The sequence below is a fragment of the Prenolepis imparis genome, unplaced genomic scaffold (genome assembly GCF_030444845.1).
Source record: "Prenolepis imparis isolate NDT839.2.m4 unplaced genomic scaffold, iyPreImpa1.0 SCAF_14, whole genome shotgun sequence".
Lineage (NCBI taxonomy): Eukaryota > Metazoa > Arthropoda > Insecta > Hymenoptera > Formicidae > Prenolepis > Prenolepis imparis.
Genome location: NW_028141172.1, coordinates 8,225,543 through 8,247,559, shown reverse-complemented (window position 1 = coordinate 8,247,559; position 22,017 = coordinate 8,225,543). Strand labels below are relative to the sequence as shown.

General features: G+C 31.3%; 2 protein-coding genes across 2 annotated transcripts; both read right to left on the bottom strand.

Moving 5' to 3' along the window:
* Positions 1-396: 396 nt before the first annotated feature.
* LOC145945020 (cytochrome P450 6k1-like) lies at positions 397-8,739 on the bottom strand. Its single transcript, XM_083053784.1, has 6 exons — positions 8,516-8,739; positions 7,418-7,790; positions 6,667-7,192; positions 1,276-1,497; positions 834-1,085; positions 397-717 (listed from the first exon to the last, which is right to left on the bottom strand). Exons 2-6 carry the CDS (start codon positions 7,748-7,750, stop codon positions 710-712), a joined length of 1,341 nt encoding a protein of 446 aa, XP_082909910.1. The 5' UTR covers positions 7,751-7,790; positions 8,516-8,739; the 3' UTR covers positions 397-709.
* Positions 8,740-10,716: 1,977 nt separating this feature from the next.
* Positions 10,717-16,791, bottom strand: LOC145945625 (cilia- and flagella-associated protein 100). Its single transcript, XM_083054681.1, is given in 7 exon segments — positions 10,717-11,127; positions 11,301-11,624; positions 12,305-12,534; positions 12,957-13,323; positions 14,541-14,783; positions 16,134-16,344; positions 16,666-16,791. Coding segments are annotated over 7 exon segments (1,908 nt in total). The 5' UTR covers positions 16,788-16,791.
* Between the last annotated feature and the right edge of the window lie 5,226 nt (positions 16,792-22,017).

Sequence of the window (22,017 nt, the reverse complement as noted above, 5' to 3'; positions counted from 1 at the left end):
TCAGTTCGCTGTTCATCAAATAAAGATTGGACTTATAAAGATATTTCAAAAAATCAAAATTTGCGAAAAAGACCAAATACTTTACATAAATAATCCTAAGGGGTTTCTATTAATACTTGAGCATGGAATATACATATATGAAAATAATTAAAATCAATCGATCTTAATTTCAGCTCGGTTTCTTTCCTTAAAAATCATGCAACAAAAAAGGAAATATTTATAAATTAGAATAATAATAGCCATTGGTATTTCCATTGCATCAATGTTTATTGTATTTGTAACGTTGCATAATGATACCTCAAAACAATATCAATTCATTAATAACTCAACTTATTTATTAATTAATGTAATCTATTTTTCTTAGCTAGATATAATTACATTTTATTTTTGGTCATTATTATAACAGTGATTAGACATAATTCAAACTTAAAATTACATAGTTTATATGTTATCACATGTCACACATGTAAAAACGTAAATTAAAAATAATTAAATTACACATGTTTTTTACACACATTTCTTAAAAGAAGTGATAAAACTTAAACTAAGTTCGATTAATTTTAATTATTCTCAAATACATTCCACCCTTTGGAGATAATAGAAGCGTTTTAGGATTTATTACGTAGGGTATTTGCGTTTTATCACAAGTTTCGACTTTATAGTTTCGTAGTATTTTTATAAGACCAATCTTCGTCTGATAAATAGCAAATCAGGAAGCTAAAAAAATAAAAAAATAATTATTACAAAAAAAGTTTCTCGATTAAAATACTTTTTAGTGTAAGTAGTAAAACGAACAGAATTTGAAGGAAATAAATCTATACATTTCACTTTACCAATGCAAATTCTTGGTCCAGCCCCAAAAGGTAGATAATGCATCGCATGCCTGGTTTGCACTGCTTCGTCAGCAAACCTTTCTGGATCAAAAATATCTGGCTTTGGATAAATATCCGGATCTCGATGAATCGCCAAAATCGGAATCCATACCTTCTGCTCTTTTGATATATTAACTGTGGTACCATCGAAAGTATAACTTGACGTTGATAGTCTCAAAAGCATTGTCGCTGGCGGATATTTTCGTAAAGTTTCTGCATATATTAAGAACAGTGAAAGGAAGAATTATTTTTGAAGAGTTATTTTTAAAGTGTATTGTTATTTTAAAATAAATGTATATGTATTAAAAATTAATTTAGTAGCAATAAAACTATTGATATTCTAATGGCACAAAAAAAAACAACAGCAAACATTTCTTTTATTAACTTTTTTCTTCTGACGTACCTTTGAAAACTTTGTCCAAGTAATTCATTTTCTTTACGTTTTCATATATTAAATTGCTACCGTTCTTAGTGTATTCTTCATCAATTTCTTCACGTAATTTGTCTTGTATTTTCTGATTTAATGCCAATTCATAGAGCGCATGGCTTATGGTCGTCGATGAAGTTTCAAAGCCACCAGCGAAAAATACAAATGCTTGAGAAGTTAAGAGGCTTTCGGTCAACTCTGAAATGTGATATTTTCTTTTTACGAATATTTCTGTTTCTTGTCAAATATATTAAAAATTATGTAAATAATCTATCTATGTCGTTTCAGTGAATATTTTTAATAAGATGTTTATTACATTATAAGATTTAGTCTGCCGTAAAAGGTACACGTGTGATTGCACAAAGGTAAGTAACAGGAAGTAAAAGTGTGAAAAAAAAAGTATATAAAGTTAATATGGCGTCCGGATCCGGAACCCGTGTTGCCATTTAATCATGGCGGAAATAACAATCTATTTAACGATTAATATTGTATAATAAATTAAATGGGGTAACATGTGGTCTTGCGTGGAAACTGCTAGACGAAAGGTCTCAGGTTCGAATCCGGTTCGATTTTAAACATCCCATATGACTCATAAGAAGTTTTTTGAATAGGATGATAGAAAGAAGAGAAGGCGAAGAAGGCGGTAAGGAGAGGAAAGCAGGATGAGGAGAATGAAGAAAAAGGGGAGATGGAAGAGAGGAGGTAAAAGGGATTATAGTTGTTAGGTCGCTTATGGCCAGGTTAAAAGGAGTTAAAGAGATATTGTAAAAGGTTTGGTACACTCCGTGAAAAAAAACTGCTTTAGCTCTAAGGGGATCAAAATAAACATTATTATTATCACTGTTCAAGAAAAAAAAATACCGGAACGAGACTAATCGTTTCTTATAGTTTTTTAAATGCTAAACACGAATCCGGTTTCCAAATTGCTCCATTACGTCACAATTTTGAGAAATTTGCAATTAAAGTTGCAAATGAGGGCTATTTTCACTAACTTTGTCATATTATAGCTATGTTAGGCTCAAAGACCAAAAACGCTAACTGACAATGAGCAGAAAAACCGATCACAACGACTTCTCAGATTCAGCCATAACGCGAAATTTGTGTCGTGACATTTTCAAAAACGCTCATAACGCGTTTTGGCATGTTCAAAAAGGCCACAAAGCGAAATTCGTGTTGAGATTCTTTTGATAATTGACCAAAACGCGTTCTGGTAATGTGAAAATGCCACAACGCATTGTGGATGTTTTTATTTAAAGTTGGACTTTTGGAGGAGTTCTTTTATTAAAAACTTTGCAATTTACAGAATATACAGGGTGTCCTGTAAGTCGAGGTTAATCGCTCAGGTGATGAATGGGGACCCAAAAACAAGAAAAAAAGTTTATATGAACATAGGTCCAGAAACGCGTTGTTATCGCCATTCTTACGTTGAAATTTGAAATTGCTTTGCTTTCAATTTTTTTGGTCAAAATTGAAACAAGAGATGGTTTTTATGAGTTTTATAACATAATTAAAATCAAATAAAAGTTGCGGGCTGTGCTTTAGCTATCCAGCACTACCAGGGTTTGGAGTCACTAAATACCACAGGAGTGACGAACTATGGGGTCCTGATCTCTGCCAAGGGATGCTAAGCGGGCTGTACCTTGGTAGTGTTGGGTAGTGCTAAAGCAACCTGCAACTTTTATTTGACTTGAATTATGTTATAAAACTCCACAGATGTTTATACTAAACTAGATTGCTAACATGTCACTATTTGAATAGTATGGCTTGCGTCCGATATGATTTCCGATGTATGAGAAAAAATGGCGGCGATTCTATATGTGTGTGAAGCATTGCATTTGTGTGAGTCTTACTTATAGCATCGGTGTGTGTCAGCGTGGCCATGAAAATTGCTGTACTCAAATCTTGTTCTTTTTGAAATGGAGGGTTGACAAATGTCACCTTCCACATCATCTTTCTTTTTTATGATATTAATATTGTGATCTGCGTTATCAAACACAAATTGAGAAAAAGTGTTGCATTATTGATGGTTGCGGTTGTATCAACGATGATGCACCCAATAGCTTAACTTTGTCGTATGTGGCGCAAAATCCCAAAGCTAATAGAATATTCAAGAGGTCTTTAGAACCAAATTTTTGAGAAACGAAAACGCCCCAAAACCAATTTGTAAAGGTGATAAAAAAGATTTCAGCTTACATGCTGCTATAATTGCATGTGCAATCGAAATATTCTTCATGTTCTATTTCTCTTGACTTTTGCGTGTTTGATAACTCAGATCACAATGTTAATATCATAGAAAAGGAAGATGATGTGGAAGGTGACACTTGTTAACCCTCCATTTAAAAAAGAACAAGATTTGAGTAATTGAGACAAGTAGATTAAGCCTACAGGCGGGGATACTACATAAAAGAAACGCGCCAATAACTTTACCGCAAGATGATGTGGAAACGGGTTCAAAAGTACACTGCAGCCTCTGAAAAGTGAGATATGGCGAAATAAAGTCGCTAAAATCGTTTGTTGTAGAGACCCTATAATAAGAGTCGTGCCATAAGGCAATCTGGGCAAAATTCTGCGAGAGAGAAAGATATATACTTAGTAGAGTTGAATATATATCTTTCTCTCGCAGAATTTTGCCCAGATTGCCTTATGGCACGACTCTTATTATAGGGTCTCTAGTTTGTTGTAAAAAGTACCCAACTTCTCCCGCCTCTAGCGTCAAAACTATTTGTCGTAGGAAAAAACGTATATAACCTTTTTTGTAGAGAATTTAATTTCCTACAATATTATATAGAACTATTTTTAACCTAAGTCTAACAGAAACTGAGATATTCGCGAAAAACCGATTTTTCATCCCTTTCTTCCAAGATGGCAGCTGAAGCTCATCACGGGGGAGGTCGAAAACTTAATATGTTATTACTGACATCCAAACAAAGCGATTAAAATTTATTCCAACTTTGTCCTAATTATTCGATAATTGGGCCATTTTAAATGACGTGCCGATAGACTATTATTTGGTCTTCTCTTTTAAGTGGAAATCTACAAAATTAATATTTTATTTAAATTTATTTATAAATTAAGAATTAAATTGGCTATGAGAGCTGTACACGGATTTCGATGCGTTGATTCCAACAAAATTTATTTAATTTTATTTAATAAAAATTTTATTTTACAATCTATATAAAATTGCATTAACCGCTATTTATTTTTTGTGAATGCGCTTCAATGGAGCGCATTAGAATGAAAAGAAGCATGTTAGGGCATGCTTGGGGCATGCGACGCGAACAAACCTTGTATATTTATATACATATATATATTTATATACATGTTATGTACATAAAATTAATTAATTAAAACGTGACTGCTGTCTACCAACCTTGCGCATGCGTGAGAATTTAGTACATAGAGATATTGTGGATATGTATTTGACGCAAGTTAGCGGTCTAGTATATAGTATAGATGTCTGTGGTCCGAAACCCATGTTAGCAATCTAGTTTAGTATAGACATCTGTGTAAAACTCATAAAAACTATCTCTTGTTTCAATTTTGACAACAAAATTCAAAAGCAAAGCAATTTCAAATTTCAACGTAAGAATGGCGATAATTCGAAAACAACGCATTTCCGAACCTATGTTCATAACAACTTTCTTTCTTATTTTTGGGTCCCCATTCATCTCCTGAGCAATTGATCTCGACTTACGGGATACCCTGTATATAAAGTGCAGTTCCAAATAATAGTTCTTGCAAAAATAAATAATTCATTAATAATTCCCATAAAAGAATAATATATATTCTGAGCAATTTTATTATTGAAAGCAAGTTTATTATTAAAAGGATACAGATAAAAATTTTTATCACAAATTCTTCTTTGATTAAAAGAGCCATATTAAAGGCAATTGTTCATTTTTTAAAATAATTTTTAGTCAAGAGGACAATTTGTTGTCATTGTTTTATTTATGTTTGTTTATTAATCTTTGATATATCTACACATAAAAAAAGCATTTTTAGTTCAATTTTAGTTAAATGAAAAAAATTATGTGTAAGTGATTTTTTTGATTGATTGCAAATTTGTTTTAATAAAGAAAGAAACTCTTACAAAAAGAATAACTTTAAATATAGTATTTTATATTATTATTAGTAAAAAATATTGATGAATAGAAGTTTCTATCACAGAATTTAATTGTTTTAAATTTTGTTGTAAGAGCCATAGAATTAATAATGTTAATTGTTAATTTTCTCTTTATAATTTTATTTTTTTCTTTATAATTTTATTTTTATCATATCGCGTCATGGCTGCATCAATAAACATCCACAACGCGTTGTAGCATTTTTACATCGCCAGAACGCGTTTGATCGATTACCAAAAGAACCTTAATACGAATTTCGTTTTGTAGCCTTTTTGAACATGCCAAAACGCGTTTTTGAAAATGCCACGACACGAATTTCGAGTTGTGGCTAAATCTGAGAAGTCAAAATGTATTGTGGTTTTTTCGCTTAATGAGCGTTTTCGGTCTTTGAGCCTAATAGTTACAATATGTATATGACGTGCTGGAGAAGTTTCATTATAATCAAAATAAAGTATGTTGTGAGAACCCCCTAAAGAAATGTTTGGTGTCGGTTAATAAGATATCCATGATTAAATAGAGGGGAGTTAACTGTGACTTAAGTCATTGACGAGTACCAAATATCTTTCAATTATTATTTAAGTTTAAGGGTTTTCAAAACTTAAAAAAATGTCACTCAATATGGCGGATGTCATAACTTAAAAAATGTTTAGATTGCAATCTAAACATTTTTTAACATATTGAATCCATTATTTTAAATTTGACAATTTTGATATTGGATTTGTATTCAACGACTTAAAAAACCTTTAAATTTAAATAATAATTAAAAGCTATTTAGTATAAATAGTAAATGACTTAAGTCAACTAATTTCTGCATTACACCATCATATTTAACCATAGATCATAGATGTCTTATTAACCATAACCGACATCAAAAATTCTTTTTAATAATTGAAAGTCCTCACAACATACTTTATTTTAATTGCAATAAAACTTCCCCAGCAGGTCATTGTAGCTATAATATGACAAAGTTCGCGAAAATAGATATTGTTTGCAACTTTAGTTGCAAATTTCTCAAAATTGTGACGTAATGGAGCAATTTGGAAACCGGATTCATGTTTCAGCCAAAAACTATAAGAAACTACTAGTCTCGTTCCGGTGTTCGATAAAAAGTCATTTTTTGTTGAGTGTTATTATTATTATTATACATATAGTAAACTAATATATTTTGTATACGCACAAATTCGTAAATATTTCTGTTTATTTTGTACGTTGATAAAAAATATTCATAAGAACAGTCGTTACTTACCAATATCGCCCAGTTTATTTGGATATTTTTTCAATTCACGCAGTATATCAATGAAATCGTGCCTAATGACATTATTCATTTCTCTATACTTCATGGTATTTCCAACAAGGCGTGTGAAAAATGTGGTGATCTCCGATCGTGGTAGGATATAATGGAACACCTCGTAGAGCTGTGACAGCAAGTGTCTTAGTCTTATCCGTAGAACATTTTTCCAAGTTGGCGCGAAAATTAATCTCCCCATCCTGCGAAATTCGCTGTCTTCGTCCGCAAGAGCATTCATCTCGAGACCGAAAGCGCAAGTACCGATTACATCGGTCGTAAACTTGGCCGTCAATTCGCAACATTCTATCGGTTCGTTCTTGTTCGTTATTTTATCTATATATTGTTCAAGACGATCGGTGCATTCCGACATTAAAGAGAACATCTCCTTTAATTTACCGAATGTAAAAACGGGTGACAATTTTGTTCTTAAAGGTCGCCATCTTTCATGCTCCAATTCGAAAAGATTTTGCGACAATGGATCAGCCTGCAATATAATAAAAAAAAACTTATAATTATAATTGAATAAGTTTTCGAAATTTAGAACATTTTTTACTAGATTACACGAAATAATTGACTGAAAGAACTCAATTTATAACTAATGTCATGATTTTCAATAATTCCGATTATTGGAAGAAAACTATCAAAGTTATCGAAACATTTATATAATTCGAATATTTATAACATAAGTTTAAAATATTTTTGCACATACTTTTTCACTAACAGGAAGTCCTCTGTCGATGAACTTGGAAAAATCTTTGATGAGAACATCTTTAATTAAATCTGGATCTTTTAAAATAAGGATGGGTGTTTTCTTAGCAAATATTCCAATCATGGGTTCATCTTTATACTCGTTATATATAACCCTCAAGTAGTCACCAATGAACCTTTTATTGAATATAACATCTTTAAAATTACCGAAACCCGGTATCAATCGTGGACCGCGAACGCCACGTAATTTCCAAAAGTCGTAGTTCGATGTCAAGTAATAATAAACAGCCGGACATATGGCAGCAATCCTGCACAATATTTCAAAAAGTTCCATTATCCTGCGGCTGTCGATTAATTATTTCGAGCGACGTTTGCTAAAAAAGAAAAAATAATATTTTGTCAGAAAAAACTTATTTTAAGAAATTAAAAATTTAATAAAGGAAATATGTGATATATATTTAAGGCTTCTGGGCCCTCATCGCCGACTATGTTGGAATTATGACGTCAAAAGCGAGAACTTAGCACACGCGGAAAATTCTTGCATGCCATTTTTAGGTAAAAAGATATTTCAATGAAACATCACTTTAGATGGCTTTAGATGACTGTGATATCATGACAATGATTGAGAGATTGCTTAGATATATAGGCATATTTGATATAGTACAGTGTAAAATTCGAAATGCAAATTGAAATATATAAAGTCTTTTTTTCGGAAAGAATACTATTCTTTTAAAAAAGATACGAAATTATCTTTCAAAATTTTATGATTATTCGTATATGATATGTTAGAAATGTAATGTATTTACATACAGGAATGATATATTATATTGGATATAGTTTATGTCTGTCTGTTCGTTTTTTTGTTTAGTTTGAGATGTTGTTTGTCTATTCCTTCTGTGTGTGACTAACCATGATCTGAGTTTATCTTTAAAAAAATTAAAGTTTGTCTGTTCTTAAAATATAATGTGTTTATTTTCTCGTCATTAAAATCTATCATGACATACTTGAAATATATGTTTCGCAAGCCTTACGATTGGCAGCATCCAAATATGTGACGTGTACATGAATGCGATGGTAATTTTTAATTGCAGCAACTTACACATCCGCAACTATTCTAGCCGATCAATTTGCAACGATGTGACTGAAAATAATACGCTGTGATCCGAGTTGGATCAAATTATATATAAAGCGTCATCGCAAGGAGATGTCTGAGCAATGTCAGTCACGATTAAATTGTGGAAAATTATATATCTTTCAGATTTATCTTCAGAGCACAAAATGCCTTTGTAAATAATACCGAAAAAAATTAATTGATTAGATAACCTGTTTTTTTATTTAATTACACTACACGTGTACATATTATATGTGCTATATATATGCTGATACGTATAAACGCTGCAACGCAATAAGTAAAATCAACTCGTAATTATCGTGTGTTTCGATAAATATAATTTGTTGTAATAATTTTGATTGTAATATAAAATATATTATATTAGATATATATTGAATTAACAATTAATTTTTTACATTTTCTTAACTAGATTATGGGAATATCGTTTTATATAGAGATAAATTACATAGAGATATATAGATATATAGTATTAAGTATAGATAAAAGAAAGAAAACACACAGTTAATAAAAAAAAAAATTGTTGCAAATTACATACTTTTTTAAAAAACAATTATGTGTTTTCTTTACACCAATTGATTGGTCTTATTATTATTCCGTGCATAAAAGTATTAAGGTAAGATTACCGAAAACTGAATATTTTACAAGATATTTTACGTTTTATGTAAAAAAATTGTTAACTTTAAGTCTCATAACTCGGAAAGTATTTATTGAAAAATAATTCAATTAGTGTTTTGGAAAGCTCTCGAGGTAAGCTACAAGAATATATGTAATGAAAAATAGAGGGTTACATTTAAAAAATTCAAAGTGATTTTTATGTGACCTTGACGGTGCTATTCAAGGTCATACTAATATTATTATATAATGCGCTACTTAGAGCTCTACAACTTTTGTATGTAACATTTTTCACGAAAATGCATTGTTTCCTCAAAAAACTGCTGATACGGTCGCTGTGAAAAACCCTGTATAGATAAATTATAAGAAAATAATTTCAATAAGTTACATATATATATAGGTATATATATGTATATATATATATATGTATGTATATAAAATATATATAATATTTGTGTATATAAGCGAAACAGTCCACGAGCTTTTTACACTTATTTTTATTTGTCCCACTAGAGTGCGATTGAAATGAATTGTTTACGAAAGTGTATATGCTTAAACAGATAATTTATCAGTTCTTTTATTAAAGATTTACCATATGTTAGGCGTTGTATTATCGCAGAGAAGAAAACTATGTAATTGTAAGACGCAAAGATTCAAAACATTATATATATTTTTGGATATTCTAGGTATAAATACATAGAATTAGTATTTTATAAATTATAGAATGTAAAACTGTAGAATGTATAATTTAATAGATCTATTCTTTGTTTAATATAATCTTATAAATAACTTTTAGCTAATAAACATTACTATAATAAACAAATTGAACATTCTTAAAAAGCAAACTAAAACTTACAAATATTATTTTGCAACACTAAATGTTTTCGGAAGAACAATTAATACATATTATAGTATTTCAATTCAGTCACTTCAAAGGAGACCACTATTTTTTAAAATGATAAAAATCAATAAGTTTAAAAATAGATATCCCAAAGTATAAAATTGAAATATAAACAAATTATATAATAAAACGTTTTAAATAACTTGATTAATTCAAATATAACATTTAAACTTTACAAATATCTGTTTTTTTATTTTTATGTTTTTAATGTGATACAAATTATTCAAAATTACGAGATTCTTTTATATACTAATAAGCAATTTAGTCCTTGTGTAATCTAATAAATTTTACTTTTTAATTAAAAGATTTGTTACTTTTGAATTAAAACAGAATTTATATATATAAGTTTCATTAATTTTGTTTTAAGGTTGAGAATTTTTTAAATATTGAGAAGATTAAGTTTTCTTATAGTAAATATTTTTAATTTATTTTTAAGTGCTCGCTTCGCTGTTCATCAGACAAAGATAGACTTACAAAGATATTTGTGAAAAAAAACGCAAATACCTTACATAAATAATCCTAAGAGGTTTTCATTAACACTAAATCATGGAATATATTTGAAAATAATTAAAATCAATCAATCTTAATTTAAGCTTGTGGACATATCTGTGTAATTTGCATAATTTTCCAATTAATAATCATTAGAAAATAATATTTAACGGACTAAAAAAATATGTGAAGCGGCTGAATTTGGAATTAATCCTGAATTTTTCGTGTTGTAATATTTTTCTTTTCTTTTCTTTTTTCCTGCTTTTGCTCTTGATTCGAAAGTATGTATATTATTTCTCGTTGCATTTATTTTGATATTGCTATATTTGCTTTAGAACGTCAAATCGAAATCATCTGGAAGCTTAGAACGATATGTGACAAAGTTATTGCGTTGCTTGCAATAATTGGTGAAAAATTCAAGATTTTGGATTTCTTCATCCGTTGCTTTCGGCGGAAGTGACGGCGGTTTCGTCTTTACCGTGAGAGGCACTGAACGTCGACTTAATGATCGTTTCTTTTTCGTAGGCGGTTCCATGATGCGTTTCAACGCATCTAATAGCCGGTGCATTAGCTGAAACTAGATGTATAAATTATAATTAAAATAGTTATCTATGCAGGGTGTGATTCTAAATAAGTGTAAAAATTTTAGAAGATGATTCTTTGTCGAAAATTAAAGAGGGTCTTTTATATAAACATATACTTCTAAATCCTTGCCAAAAAAAAAAGAGAATTATTGAATTTGAATTCTACCTTTTTCGCAGCATTTTCCGCTTCCTTTATAGCTTTTGTTTCTTGTCTGAATCCTTCCTTTTCGCAAGCGCGGACAACTTCACGAGGTAAATTGTCCAATTGACGATTGAGGTCTTCGTGGATTTTCTCGATCCATTTCATCATCGAAAAACTATCAAGATTTGCATCGTTCGGACCCACGCAACTCTCATAAGTATCCTCCACGAAAACACGAAGATAGAGCACTTCTTCGGAGCAGACAAGACGTCGAAAAACATTTCGGAGAAGATAATTGGCATGTTCTTCGAGCTTTGCAGCTCTATCCTCGGCTTTGTTAATGGAACTCTATTAAATACTTCAACTTATATAATTGTTAAATGATAGAAATTTGATTGTTATAAGAAATTGAAAATTAAATGTTATAAGAGACTTAATATTTTTCTAGAAAATGATAATATATTTAAGGGTCCTGGACCCTCGCAGACCATGTTGGAATTGTGACGTCAGAGGCAAGAACATGCTAAAAATTCTTAGATGTCATTTCTAAATAAAAAGATGTTTCGATAAAACAGCACTTCAGATGGCTTTAGCACTCTTAAAATACTTCGAAAATTAACCTTTTCTCTTTATAATTAATCAACAGCTGTAAAATGACTGTAATATGAGGCTTAGTCCATCTAATTTTTGCACATGCACAGTCATTTCGCATGACAAAGTCTGATATCATGATCATTTAACGGTTGTTGATTGACTGTCAAAGGAAAAAAATAGTTTTCGAGGTAAAAGTATGCTAAAGCCATTTGAAGTAGTGTTTCATCGAAATATCTTTTCATTTAAAAATGACATCTAAGAATTTTCAACGTGTACTTTCTCGCCTCTAACGTCACAATCTAACATGGCCGGCGGCGAGGACCCAGGAGCCTTAAGTAGAATATTTTATGTGAAATTTAGTTGAAACATATTTTTTATTTATTTTTAAATGCTAATGATTTATACGTGAATTGAATTTGTGGATTGACATGTACTTCTAAATCATCGATAGTTGAAGTAATCTCATCGATCTCCTGCTTGATTTGGATTTCTGTTGTAGTAATAGTCATCGTCATATCCGCCATTGGTGCAGCGAGCGATTCGAGATGAGTAAGTGCATTTAAATTTTGCGTTTCCATCGCACGAAAAATACGGATTAAATCGTAAGGATCCTCGAAATAAAGCTCGGGAGGTCCAGCATCAGAAACATCCTGTTCGAATAGCTCTAACGGAAAAATAATTCACATTTTTTCTAACAAATTATTGTTGAATAAATATATTAAGGTTTCTAATCACTTTTCTTGTAATTTTACTGAATTGTAATGTCAAAAATAATAATAAATAATTCTTTAAATATTTTTTCTTGTGTTATATCTTATCATGTTAGATCTTATGATTATAGTATAATACTTTAATAGTGTATATATACGAGTATATATTTTGGAAGATAAATGGAATCGAAAATTCTAATACAAAAAATAATGATTATAATAAAGTTTAAGTTACAAGTGACCAAAGTTTGCTATATCTTAATTGACACTATATGACTGTGTTTAATAAAAAAATCTTAAAAGCTTTAATTAAAAGCTTAGTTTTATTTCTTATATTTAGGATAAGAACATTAAATATTCTATACTTTAAAATTACCTATTAATTCCTCCAATGAGGCGTCTTCAGCTGGTGCTTTATATTTCTCAAATAAATTCGTAGCGTCAATGGAGACAATACTTCTTGCTGAATCAAACTGGGAAAGCCAGTCATGTTTGATTTTCCAAGAGATAGGTGATATCCAATAAAGAAAAATTTGACACATTTTCACTGTTCTCCAATTTTCTTCCCAAAAATAAACATCCAGTCTGCGTTGACCAAATTGTTTTGAAAGTTCATTCCTTTGAGTGCTGATTATTTCCGTCAGCTTCACTTCCTGGTCCGCTTGTTTTAGCATATCCATACTTTTTTCGTGATCTTTTGACAGGAGTTCTTCAAAGCCATTTATGTATTGTTCACTATAATACTTTTGTAAAATGGTAAAATAAAACAAAATTTGTCATATAATAAATCAAAATATTATTCTCGATTACTTATATCGTATAAGATTGAAAAGTTTCTTGCACGTATATAAAATATTTGGATAAACTTCCGAAAAGGGCATACCTCCGATTTTTTTGAAACTACGTATACTTACGTATTTTGACGTGCTGATTACGAATATGATAGTGAAAATTGGCGCAACTTTCATTTTCATGGTGAAAACCATAAAAAATCGTTAAAAATTGACGTTTTTTGAATGTTACAACCCAACCCATGTCCGCAGTACTGCATGGAAGTTTCAATATATGGCCTCGCTTTGCATGGAAAGTTACAAACCCATGTGGAACCTCGCTTCGCGCGTGGAAAAGTGTATGCGTGGACACAGTGGGTTCCGCCCCCCTGTGGGGGGCTCCACTATCAAAAAACTAGACAAATAGGTTTGCGTGGAACCTCGCTTCGCGTGGAAAGTTGCAAACCCATATGGAATCGTATATGGATACGACAATAAGGAGCCAGGGGCTCCGTTCCTCCCCCTGCACCCCCACCCCACTCAAAAACTAACCCAACCCAACTCATGTCCGCAGTACTGCATAGAAGTTCCAATATATGGCCTCGCTTTGCATGGAAAGTTATACAAACCTATGTGAAATTGTAGAAACATTAGTACCCCAGTTGATACAACACCTAAAATGTTACAATGTTAATTTGCATTTTTCTCGTAAAGTACTGCTTTTACATTAATAGTGTATACAACATAAAAGTTGCGTTTTTAAAAGAAGTACAACTTTTATTTGGAACTTTTTCTACTAGGATCAATATTTATTAAGGTAATGAAAGAAAATGTACAAAAAAGTCATTTTTCTTTCATTTTGACCTTGAAGATGACCTTGTCGCCAATTTTCATTGTCATATTCGTAATCAGCGCGTCAACATACGTAAGTATACGTAGTTTCAAAAAAAATCGGAGGTATGCCCTTTTCGGAAGTACACCCAAATATTTTATCTAAATTTATCATTTTCATTGCTATTGATGATATGTATAAGAAAAATTATTGTATGAAATTATAGAATGTCATTATCTTTAAATCAGATTTTCAGAAATTCAATAGGATTTATAATATGATATATATTATATTATATATATGTATATATATACATACATATATACATATAAGGAATTTTTTATTTTATCTTTTATACCTGAATATTTTGCAGTCGACGTGATTCTTCCTCGAATTGCTGATCGATGCGAATATAATCATCTTTTTCTTGACCAATAAGATATTTCATTTTCAGTATCTCTCGTATGTTTTCAATGTATTGTTTCAATAAAAACTTTTCTTGCACAGGTCTGCCAGATAATTCTGTAAAGTATTGCGGATCTACATCCGTCATGGCAATTGTTTCATCTGGATATTTTTTTTTGTTTATCTTAACGTCTACCTGTGCAAAATTTTTGAGGAATTATAACAATGCGTGACATGCGCATTAAAAATTTTTTCTTTTGTGTGGCTTTGGAATATTTACATTCTACGTATATAAATGCTAACGATAAAAAAAGAAACAAAGTATGAGATGCAGGATGTTCGGTAATAATCGTGCTACTTCTCATGTGCAGATAAAGCAAGTTAAACCGAATAGAAAAATTCTCTGCCGTTTTGTGATCTTCGTAATAATAATTAATGAAAAATTAATAAAAAAATTAGGAACGAAGTAAAGTCGACCCAACTAGCCAAAATTATATTTATTTAAAAAACACACAACGTTTCGACCATATGGATGTGGTCCTTATCAAGTGTAATACTGAAACAATACAGTTTTAAATCATAAGTGTGAGACGGTTTGATATGTCAAAAGTTAGAGATTTTTTACATACTTCATTAGTAGAGGTGCAGCCAAATTAACGATAACGTCAACTTTTCCATAATATAGTTACAACATATTTAAATAAACATAACATAAATTCAATTTTGTCAAAACATTTAAAAGAGAGAAAAAGAGAAAACGATCCTATCGTTATGATGATTCGTCAAAAACTAAATATATAAAGCCAAAGATTATACGACCTTTATAATTTTATCATAAATGTTATTGAGATTCTCACACTTATGATTTAAAACTGTATTGTTTCAGTATTACACTTGATAAGGACCACATCCATATGGTCGAAACGTTGTGTGTTTTTTAAATAAATATAATTTTGGCTAGTTGGGTCGACTTTACTTCGTTCCTAATTTAAAAATTTTACTAGCGACTTTTTAAGTATCTAATTATTATTTTAATAAAAAAAATAGAAGAATACAATATTACACTTACTAGAGAATTTTTTCAGCTGTATTATTTTATCATTTAAATTAACAAATAAGTAGAAATTTAAAATTATGTATGTGTTCTTTAAAAATTTCAAGTTTTATTTTTACTATCTCTAATACCTAATATAATATCTATAATATTCATTATGTCTATAATATCTATATGAGAGAAATAGATCCGTTGTAAATTGTTATTTTTCTTAAAATAATTATATAGATGGTAAAGTATTGTCCTAATTGTCTTTAATATTATATAAAGGAATACATATAAACATAATTCGCGAAATAAACACAGCTTGATGTGATACACATAATTTAATATTAATTAAACTGTTGATATTATTTGTGAGAAACTTTGATATTACAAAGCGTTTAACGAACAAAAATATATAATAAAATACTTCCGTTCAATTAACTTTTCTAGAATAAAGATTGTAAAAAATGTTTATTTTACACAATAGAATTCAAAGCTGTAACTTACATGTGATTTCTGCGGAATATCAGAAAATTGTAAAATTTTATGGTTTTGTTGATCTTTAGAGATTCTTTTGCGATGTTTTCGTATTGCTTTTTTCTTTTGTGCTTTCCACCATTGAAGATGAGCTAAGGTTTGGGAACAGGATGGAAAAATAAAAGGTGACTGTTCGTGCTTTTCGGTTCTTTCGTTATCGCTGATCCAACGATGTTGCATTCTAGAATATATTTCTTACTGTATATATACATATATGAAAAATTTCTCATACAATAAACTTTATTCTCTATTTTATTTTTTTCTCTGCGTGAAAGTACTCGAATATACGTCTGTTTTATTTTAAGTAATTTTATTTAAATAAGAAAAAATGCAAATGAAAAAAATAAAAGGGTTAAGAGGCCCTATTCTGTAACTCTTAACGATGATGTTGCTATCGTTAACGTGTCGTTGCGCATATATTTTAACCTGTCAAAATAAATGCGCAATGACACGCTAACGATAGCGACATCGTCGATAAGAGTTACAGAATCATAGAAAATACCTGTCGTAATAAGTGTTGTCAAAGGTCGATCGAGTTCGAGGCGTTACATATGATTTCCTATACATCGCTGATGTGCGAATATTGCGATTGAATCCGCATATTTTGGAATTCATCTTTTGCATTCTCCTTTTTATCAATTAGAATAGGAAGTATTTATGCAAACTTACGGTAACTAAGTAAAATCTGTCGGAAGCTCCATTTTGTTTGACATGCGCTTTGTGTTCAATAGTTCAATGAGCTTTCAACATAGCCTCACAATGTACAATATATGTATATGTAGGGCGTCCCATAAAAAAAGGCTACCTCCTTTTATCTTTTAAACTAAAAGAGTTAGACCATAACAAGTATATATGAAATTAAATGGTTCAAATTGAACTCTATTGTGAACATAGTGGTTGTTTACAAAAGCTAATATTTTACATATTATAAGAATTTTATTGGTTTGAAATATCGCGGGTGATGTCTTTCCACTTTTGGTCCTGCAATACTGTTAACTTCTGACTCGTACGTTAGAAATTGACATATATGTCATGTTGTCATTTTGATCGTAATACAGCCAGAAATTGATCATAATACGAGCCAGAAGTTGGTCATATCGCAGGGCCGAAAGTGAAAACGTAGACGTCGCCCGCGATATTTCAAACCGATAAAATTTATATAATTTGTAAAATATTTACATTAAATCATACATCGTTGTATACGTTTTAAACAGTCCTACAATTTTTATTATATCGAAATATTCAATTATAATTTTTTAATGTTTTAAATAAAATAGATGGCAAAAAATTACAAGCATATAAAATATTTTATATAAAGGACCCCGCACAAACCTTATGGAAACGGGGTCTCGGCGAATTTGTCTGAAACTTTGGGAAAATGTTGTTCATGTCATCCTGATCAAAAGTTCTCATGGCAACAACTCTCGTTAAAGCAGTATTTTAGCTCCAGGAGACCTCAAAGATGGATATTTTATCACGCGATTACAGATGGTTTCACTGATTCAGCTTTCAGAATAATGATTAAAAGTGTGTGTATATATCAACAAAATATCAAATATCTCTCAACTAGGCTTATCAATGTCATTCATGATGCCGCGAACAGATTACCTCCTGAATAAAATCGTATTATTTAATACAATTCGTATTTTTTTTTTTTTTTTTTTTTTCAAGTAATAGACATTTTTCATGAATTGAGGACACAATCGATCCTTTTCAGGGCCATAGTGATGTGCAAAATCCGATCGCGCAACCTCCTCGCGATGCACATTGGGTTACGCAAATGCCGACGGTTCATACTGTTATTACTGTTACGCAGGGATCCGAACCGAAACAAAATTAGGGTTCGGTTTCGGTTACGGTTTAATAAAATATTGAATAATAACTGTTCCGGTTCCAGTTTCGGTTTTTTGATAAATAAAAAAACCGAAAACCGTTTAAATTATGATTTTTTCGGTTACGATTCCGGTTTTTTAAAATTTTTACTTTTTGTTTTTCTAATTAAATTAATTTCTAAATTATATTACTTTAAAAAATTATTATTAATTTTTATGACATAAATAAACAACACTTCATATTATACATAAAAATATATTATTTAGATATAGGTATATATAATATAGATACATATATAAATATATTTTCATATGTCATAAAAATTAATAATAATTTTTTAAAGTAATATAATTTATATATACTTTATATATATATATATATATATATATATATATATATATATATGTAAAACAGAAAATATAATATCTTCATAGCTATCATTATTGCGATAATATATACACGTTTCAGAACATTTAAAAAATAATTATAATTAAGCAATTATTGTAAACGACCCAACTGGCTTAATTGATCTTTATTAATTCGATATCATATATAAATATACAGACTACGTTTCGACCTTTGGTTCAGGTCCTTATCAAGTCTAAAATTAAAGGATAATACTATATAGAAGGAATCATTTTATAAAAGCATAGCGCAAGTTGAAAACAACAATTATTATAAAGTAAATGATTAAAACATACCTTACTTAAAATTTTTTTCTTTTTTCAACATGTTACAATTCTCTCTGTACTAAACGTTTCGTATAGATGGTAAAAAACGAACTAAGTTAGACATCCTTTATTATTCTATCATAAATAAGGTTTAAATTCTCTGTGTCTTTATGTAGGTTAATCGTGTTGTTAAATTTTTTTATATAAAACATTTCAGCTATCTCTCTTTTCCTAGTATGTGTTTCACGATGTAAAATATTAAAGGTTGTCCATTTAAAGTCATGTAAATATTCATTTCTATGTTTGCTTATAACGCTTTGGTTACACCATTAACAACTTAGTCGATCACGCTATTTTGTTATCTGATGAACATTTCCATAATAAGAACTTACATATTGTTAAGGGAATCTTGTCTAATAATTGCTAAAGCAAACATGGAATTGCTAAAACAATGGAAAGCTGTACGAGGTTGTATTGCATGTCGATCGGAATGTCTTTGCAGGTATCTCAGGTGAGAGCAACATGCATAAAATTTCACAAATTTTATGGCATTTTAGATTAGGTCATCTGAACGTCTTTGACATGAAAAGATTGATTAGTTATCAAATGGCTGACGGAATAAAGGTGAACATAAACGTTGAATCAAGATTCTGTGAGTCATGCATCATGGGAAAACAAACGCGATCGTCATTTCCAAAGAATAAAAATACACGTTCATCTCGTATTCTGGAGTTAATACACAGCGACGTATGCGGACCAATGCCAACCACAGCATACGATGGCTCAAGATATTTTGTCACGTTCGTCGACGATTTCTCGAGGGCCTCAAAGGTTTACTGCATCCGGCGCAAGAGTGAGGTATTAGAGAAATTCAAAAATTTCATCGCGATGGTTGAGGCGCTACATGGCAACAAAATTGCAAAGTTAAAGGCTGATAATGGTGGAGAATACACCTCGAACGAGTTTAAACAGTAAGAGCAAGGGTATTCAAATGATTTTCACCGTTCCTTATAATCCAGAAATGAATTCAGTGGCTGAGTGGCTGAATCGAACCTTGCAAGAAAAGGCGACGACAATGCTCTTAGCAAGTGGACTAGAGCCGAAGTTTTGGAACGAGGCAATTATCACAGCAAATTACATCAAGAATAGATCACCTACGAGTGCAGTGGAAAGCAATTAAATTACAAGACTCCAGCTGAAATTTGGTTCCAGAAAAAGCCAGATTTGTCACACCTACGAATATTTGGATCGGAGTGCTACAATCACGTTCCAGCGAATAACCGAAGTAAATTGGAAGCAAAATTAACAAGGTGCATCATGATCGGCTATACTGCGTCGATGGGATCATATCGACTTTGGGATGTAGAGCACAGTAAGGTAATTATTGGGCGAAATGTGACATTTAACGAAGTTTTAATACTAAATCGAGTAAATTTAATTGAGATATCAGATTCAGAGGCGGCAAGGACACCAAATAAAGTAACTCGTAATGACGAAACTATTGATACGTCGGCGGATGAACTGGAATCAACATATGAAGATGCTGATGACAACTTGATTGATCAAGATAAAAACAAGAAAAGTACTGACAGTAACAGGACTACGTTACGAAAAAGTGAGCGAATTCGACGAGCACCGGATAGATATGGTGAATGGGAAGCGAATGAAGTTCATTATGCACTATCAGCTGAACAGTTTGTTCAAGATGATCCGCTAACGATTGAGGAAGCAAGAAGACGAGACGATTGGCCTGAATGGAAGAAAGCAATTCAAGATGAATATCAATCGCTAATCAAAAACAACACCTGGACGTTGTGTGATCTACCCAAGGATAGAAAAGCAGTCACGAACAAGTGGGTATTTAAGCTGAAACGACAAGCTGACGGCAAGATCGACAAGTATAAGGCACGCTTAGTGGTGCGTGGTTTCTCGCAGCGAATAGGTTTCGATTACAATAAAACTTATGCATCAGTTGCAAAGTTGGTAACTCTCAGGATATTACTTGCAATTGCCAACAGAATGGATATTTATATTCATCAAATGGACGTCAAGAGTGCATTTCTAAATGGCAAATTATCGGAAGAGATCTATATGCAACAACCAGATGGCGTTGTGAATGGAACGAAAGTCTGTAAATTAAACAAAGCGCTTTATGGACTAAAGCAGGCTTCACGGGTATGGAATGATAGATTCAACGAATTCATGTTTCGAATTGGTTTCAGACGCTGTGAAGCAGATCAATGCCTGTATGCAAGAGTGAAGAAAGAAGTCACTTGTTACGTTCTGTTGTATGTTGATGACCTGCTATTGCTGTGTAAGGAAGTTAATGTGATCAACACAGTGAAGCAACTTCTCTCAAGAGAATTCGAAATGACAGACGTTGGAAAAGCAAACAAGTTCCTGGGCATGTACATCGAGCAAGATATTAAAAATGGGACGATTAGTTTAAATCAAACTCAATACTTGGAGAATGTATTAAGAAAATTTGATATGAAGGACTGCAAATCAAAAACAACTCCGATGGAAAAAGGTTTGCATTTAAAGAAGAGCGATGCAAACAATTGTTCTAAGCAACCTTATCGAGAATTAATTGGCTGTTTAACTTACGCTACAGTCATCACGAGACCTGATCTATGTGCTGCAACTGGCTATTTCAGTCGTTTTCAAAGTTGTTTTGACGAAACTCACTATACACATGCGAAACACATCCTGAGGTATATTCGTGGAACAACGGACCTGAAGCTACTATATAAAAAACGAGAGTCAGCTGAAGTATTAGTTGGCTATGCCGATGCGGATTGGGGCGGCGACAAGAATGATGGAAAGTCAATATCAGGCTATGTATTCAAGGTGTTCGGCAATACTGTAAGTTAGGCATTGCGAAAGCAAGGGATAGTCAGCCTATCATCAACGGAGGCCGAATACGTGGCATTGACGGAAGCAATCTGCGAGGCAAAATGGATACGAAGGCTGTTGATCGAACTGAGCATCAATTGCAATGGACCAATACCAATATTCGAGGACAACCAGTCATGCATCAGGATTGTCGAGGAATCGCATGAACTTAAACGAATAAAACATATCAATATTAAATATAATTTTATTCGCAAGGCAATTACAAACAATGAGATTAATATTGAGTACATAACGTCGAACGAGCAAGCTGCTGACATTATGACGAAGAGACTAGGAAGAAATCTTTTCTTAAAGCATAGAAATCACTTGAACCTAGTCCGAGATATAATTTAATGTTTCATTTAAAATTAAGAGGCGGTGACAAGTAATTTGTAGTGAAACATAAATTAATATTTGTTTAAGTTGGTATTTTCCTGTACTGTAATCGGTCGCGC

What these genes read in the sequence shown, in the direction of transcription:
- LOC145945020 (XM_083053784.1), bottom strand. Translation starts at nt 7,750, where the DNA reads ATGGAACTTTTTGAAATATTGTGCAGGATTGCTGCCATATGTCCGGCT. An exon ending in GACTTCCTGTTAGTGAAAAA is followed by an intron (nt 7,193 to 7,417) that starts GTATGTGCAAAA and finishes ATTATATTGCAG; the next exon opens with GCTGATCCATTGTCGCAAAA. An exon ending in AAATAAACTGGGCGATATTG is followed by an intron (nt 1,498 to 6,666) that starts GTAAGTAACGAC and finishes ATCACATTTCAG; the next exon opens with AGTTGACCGAAAGCCTCTTA.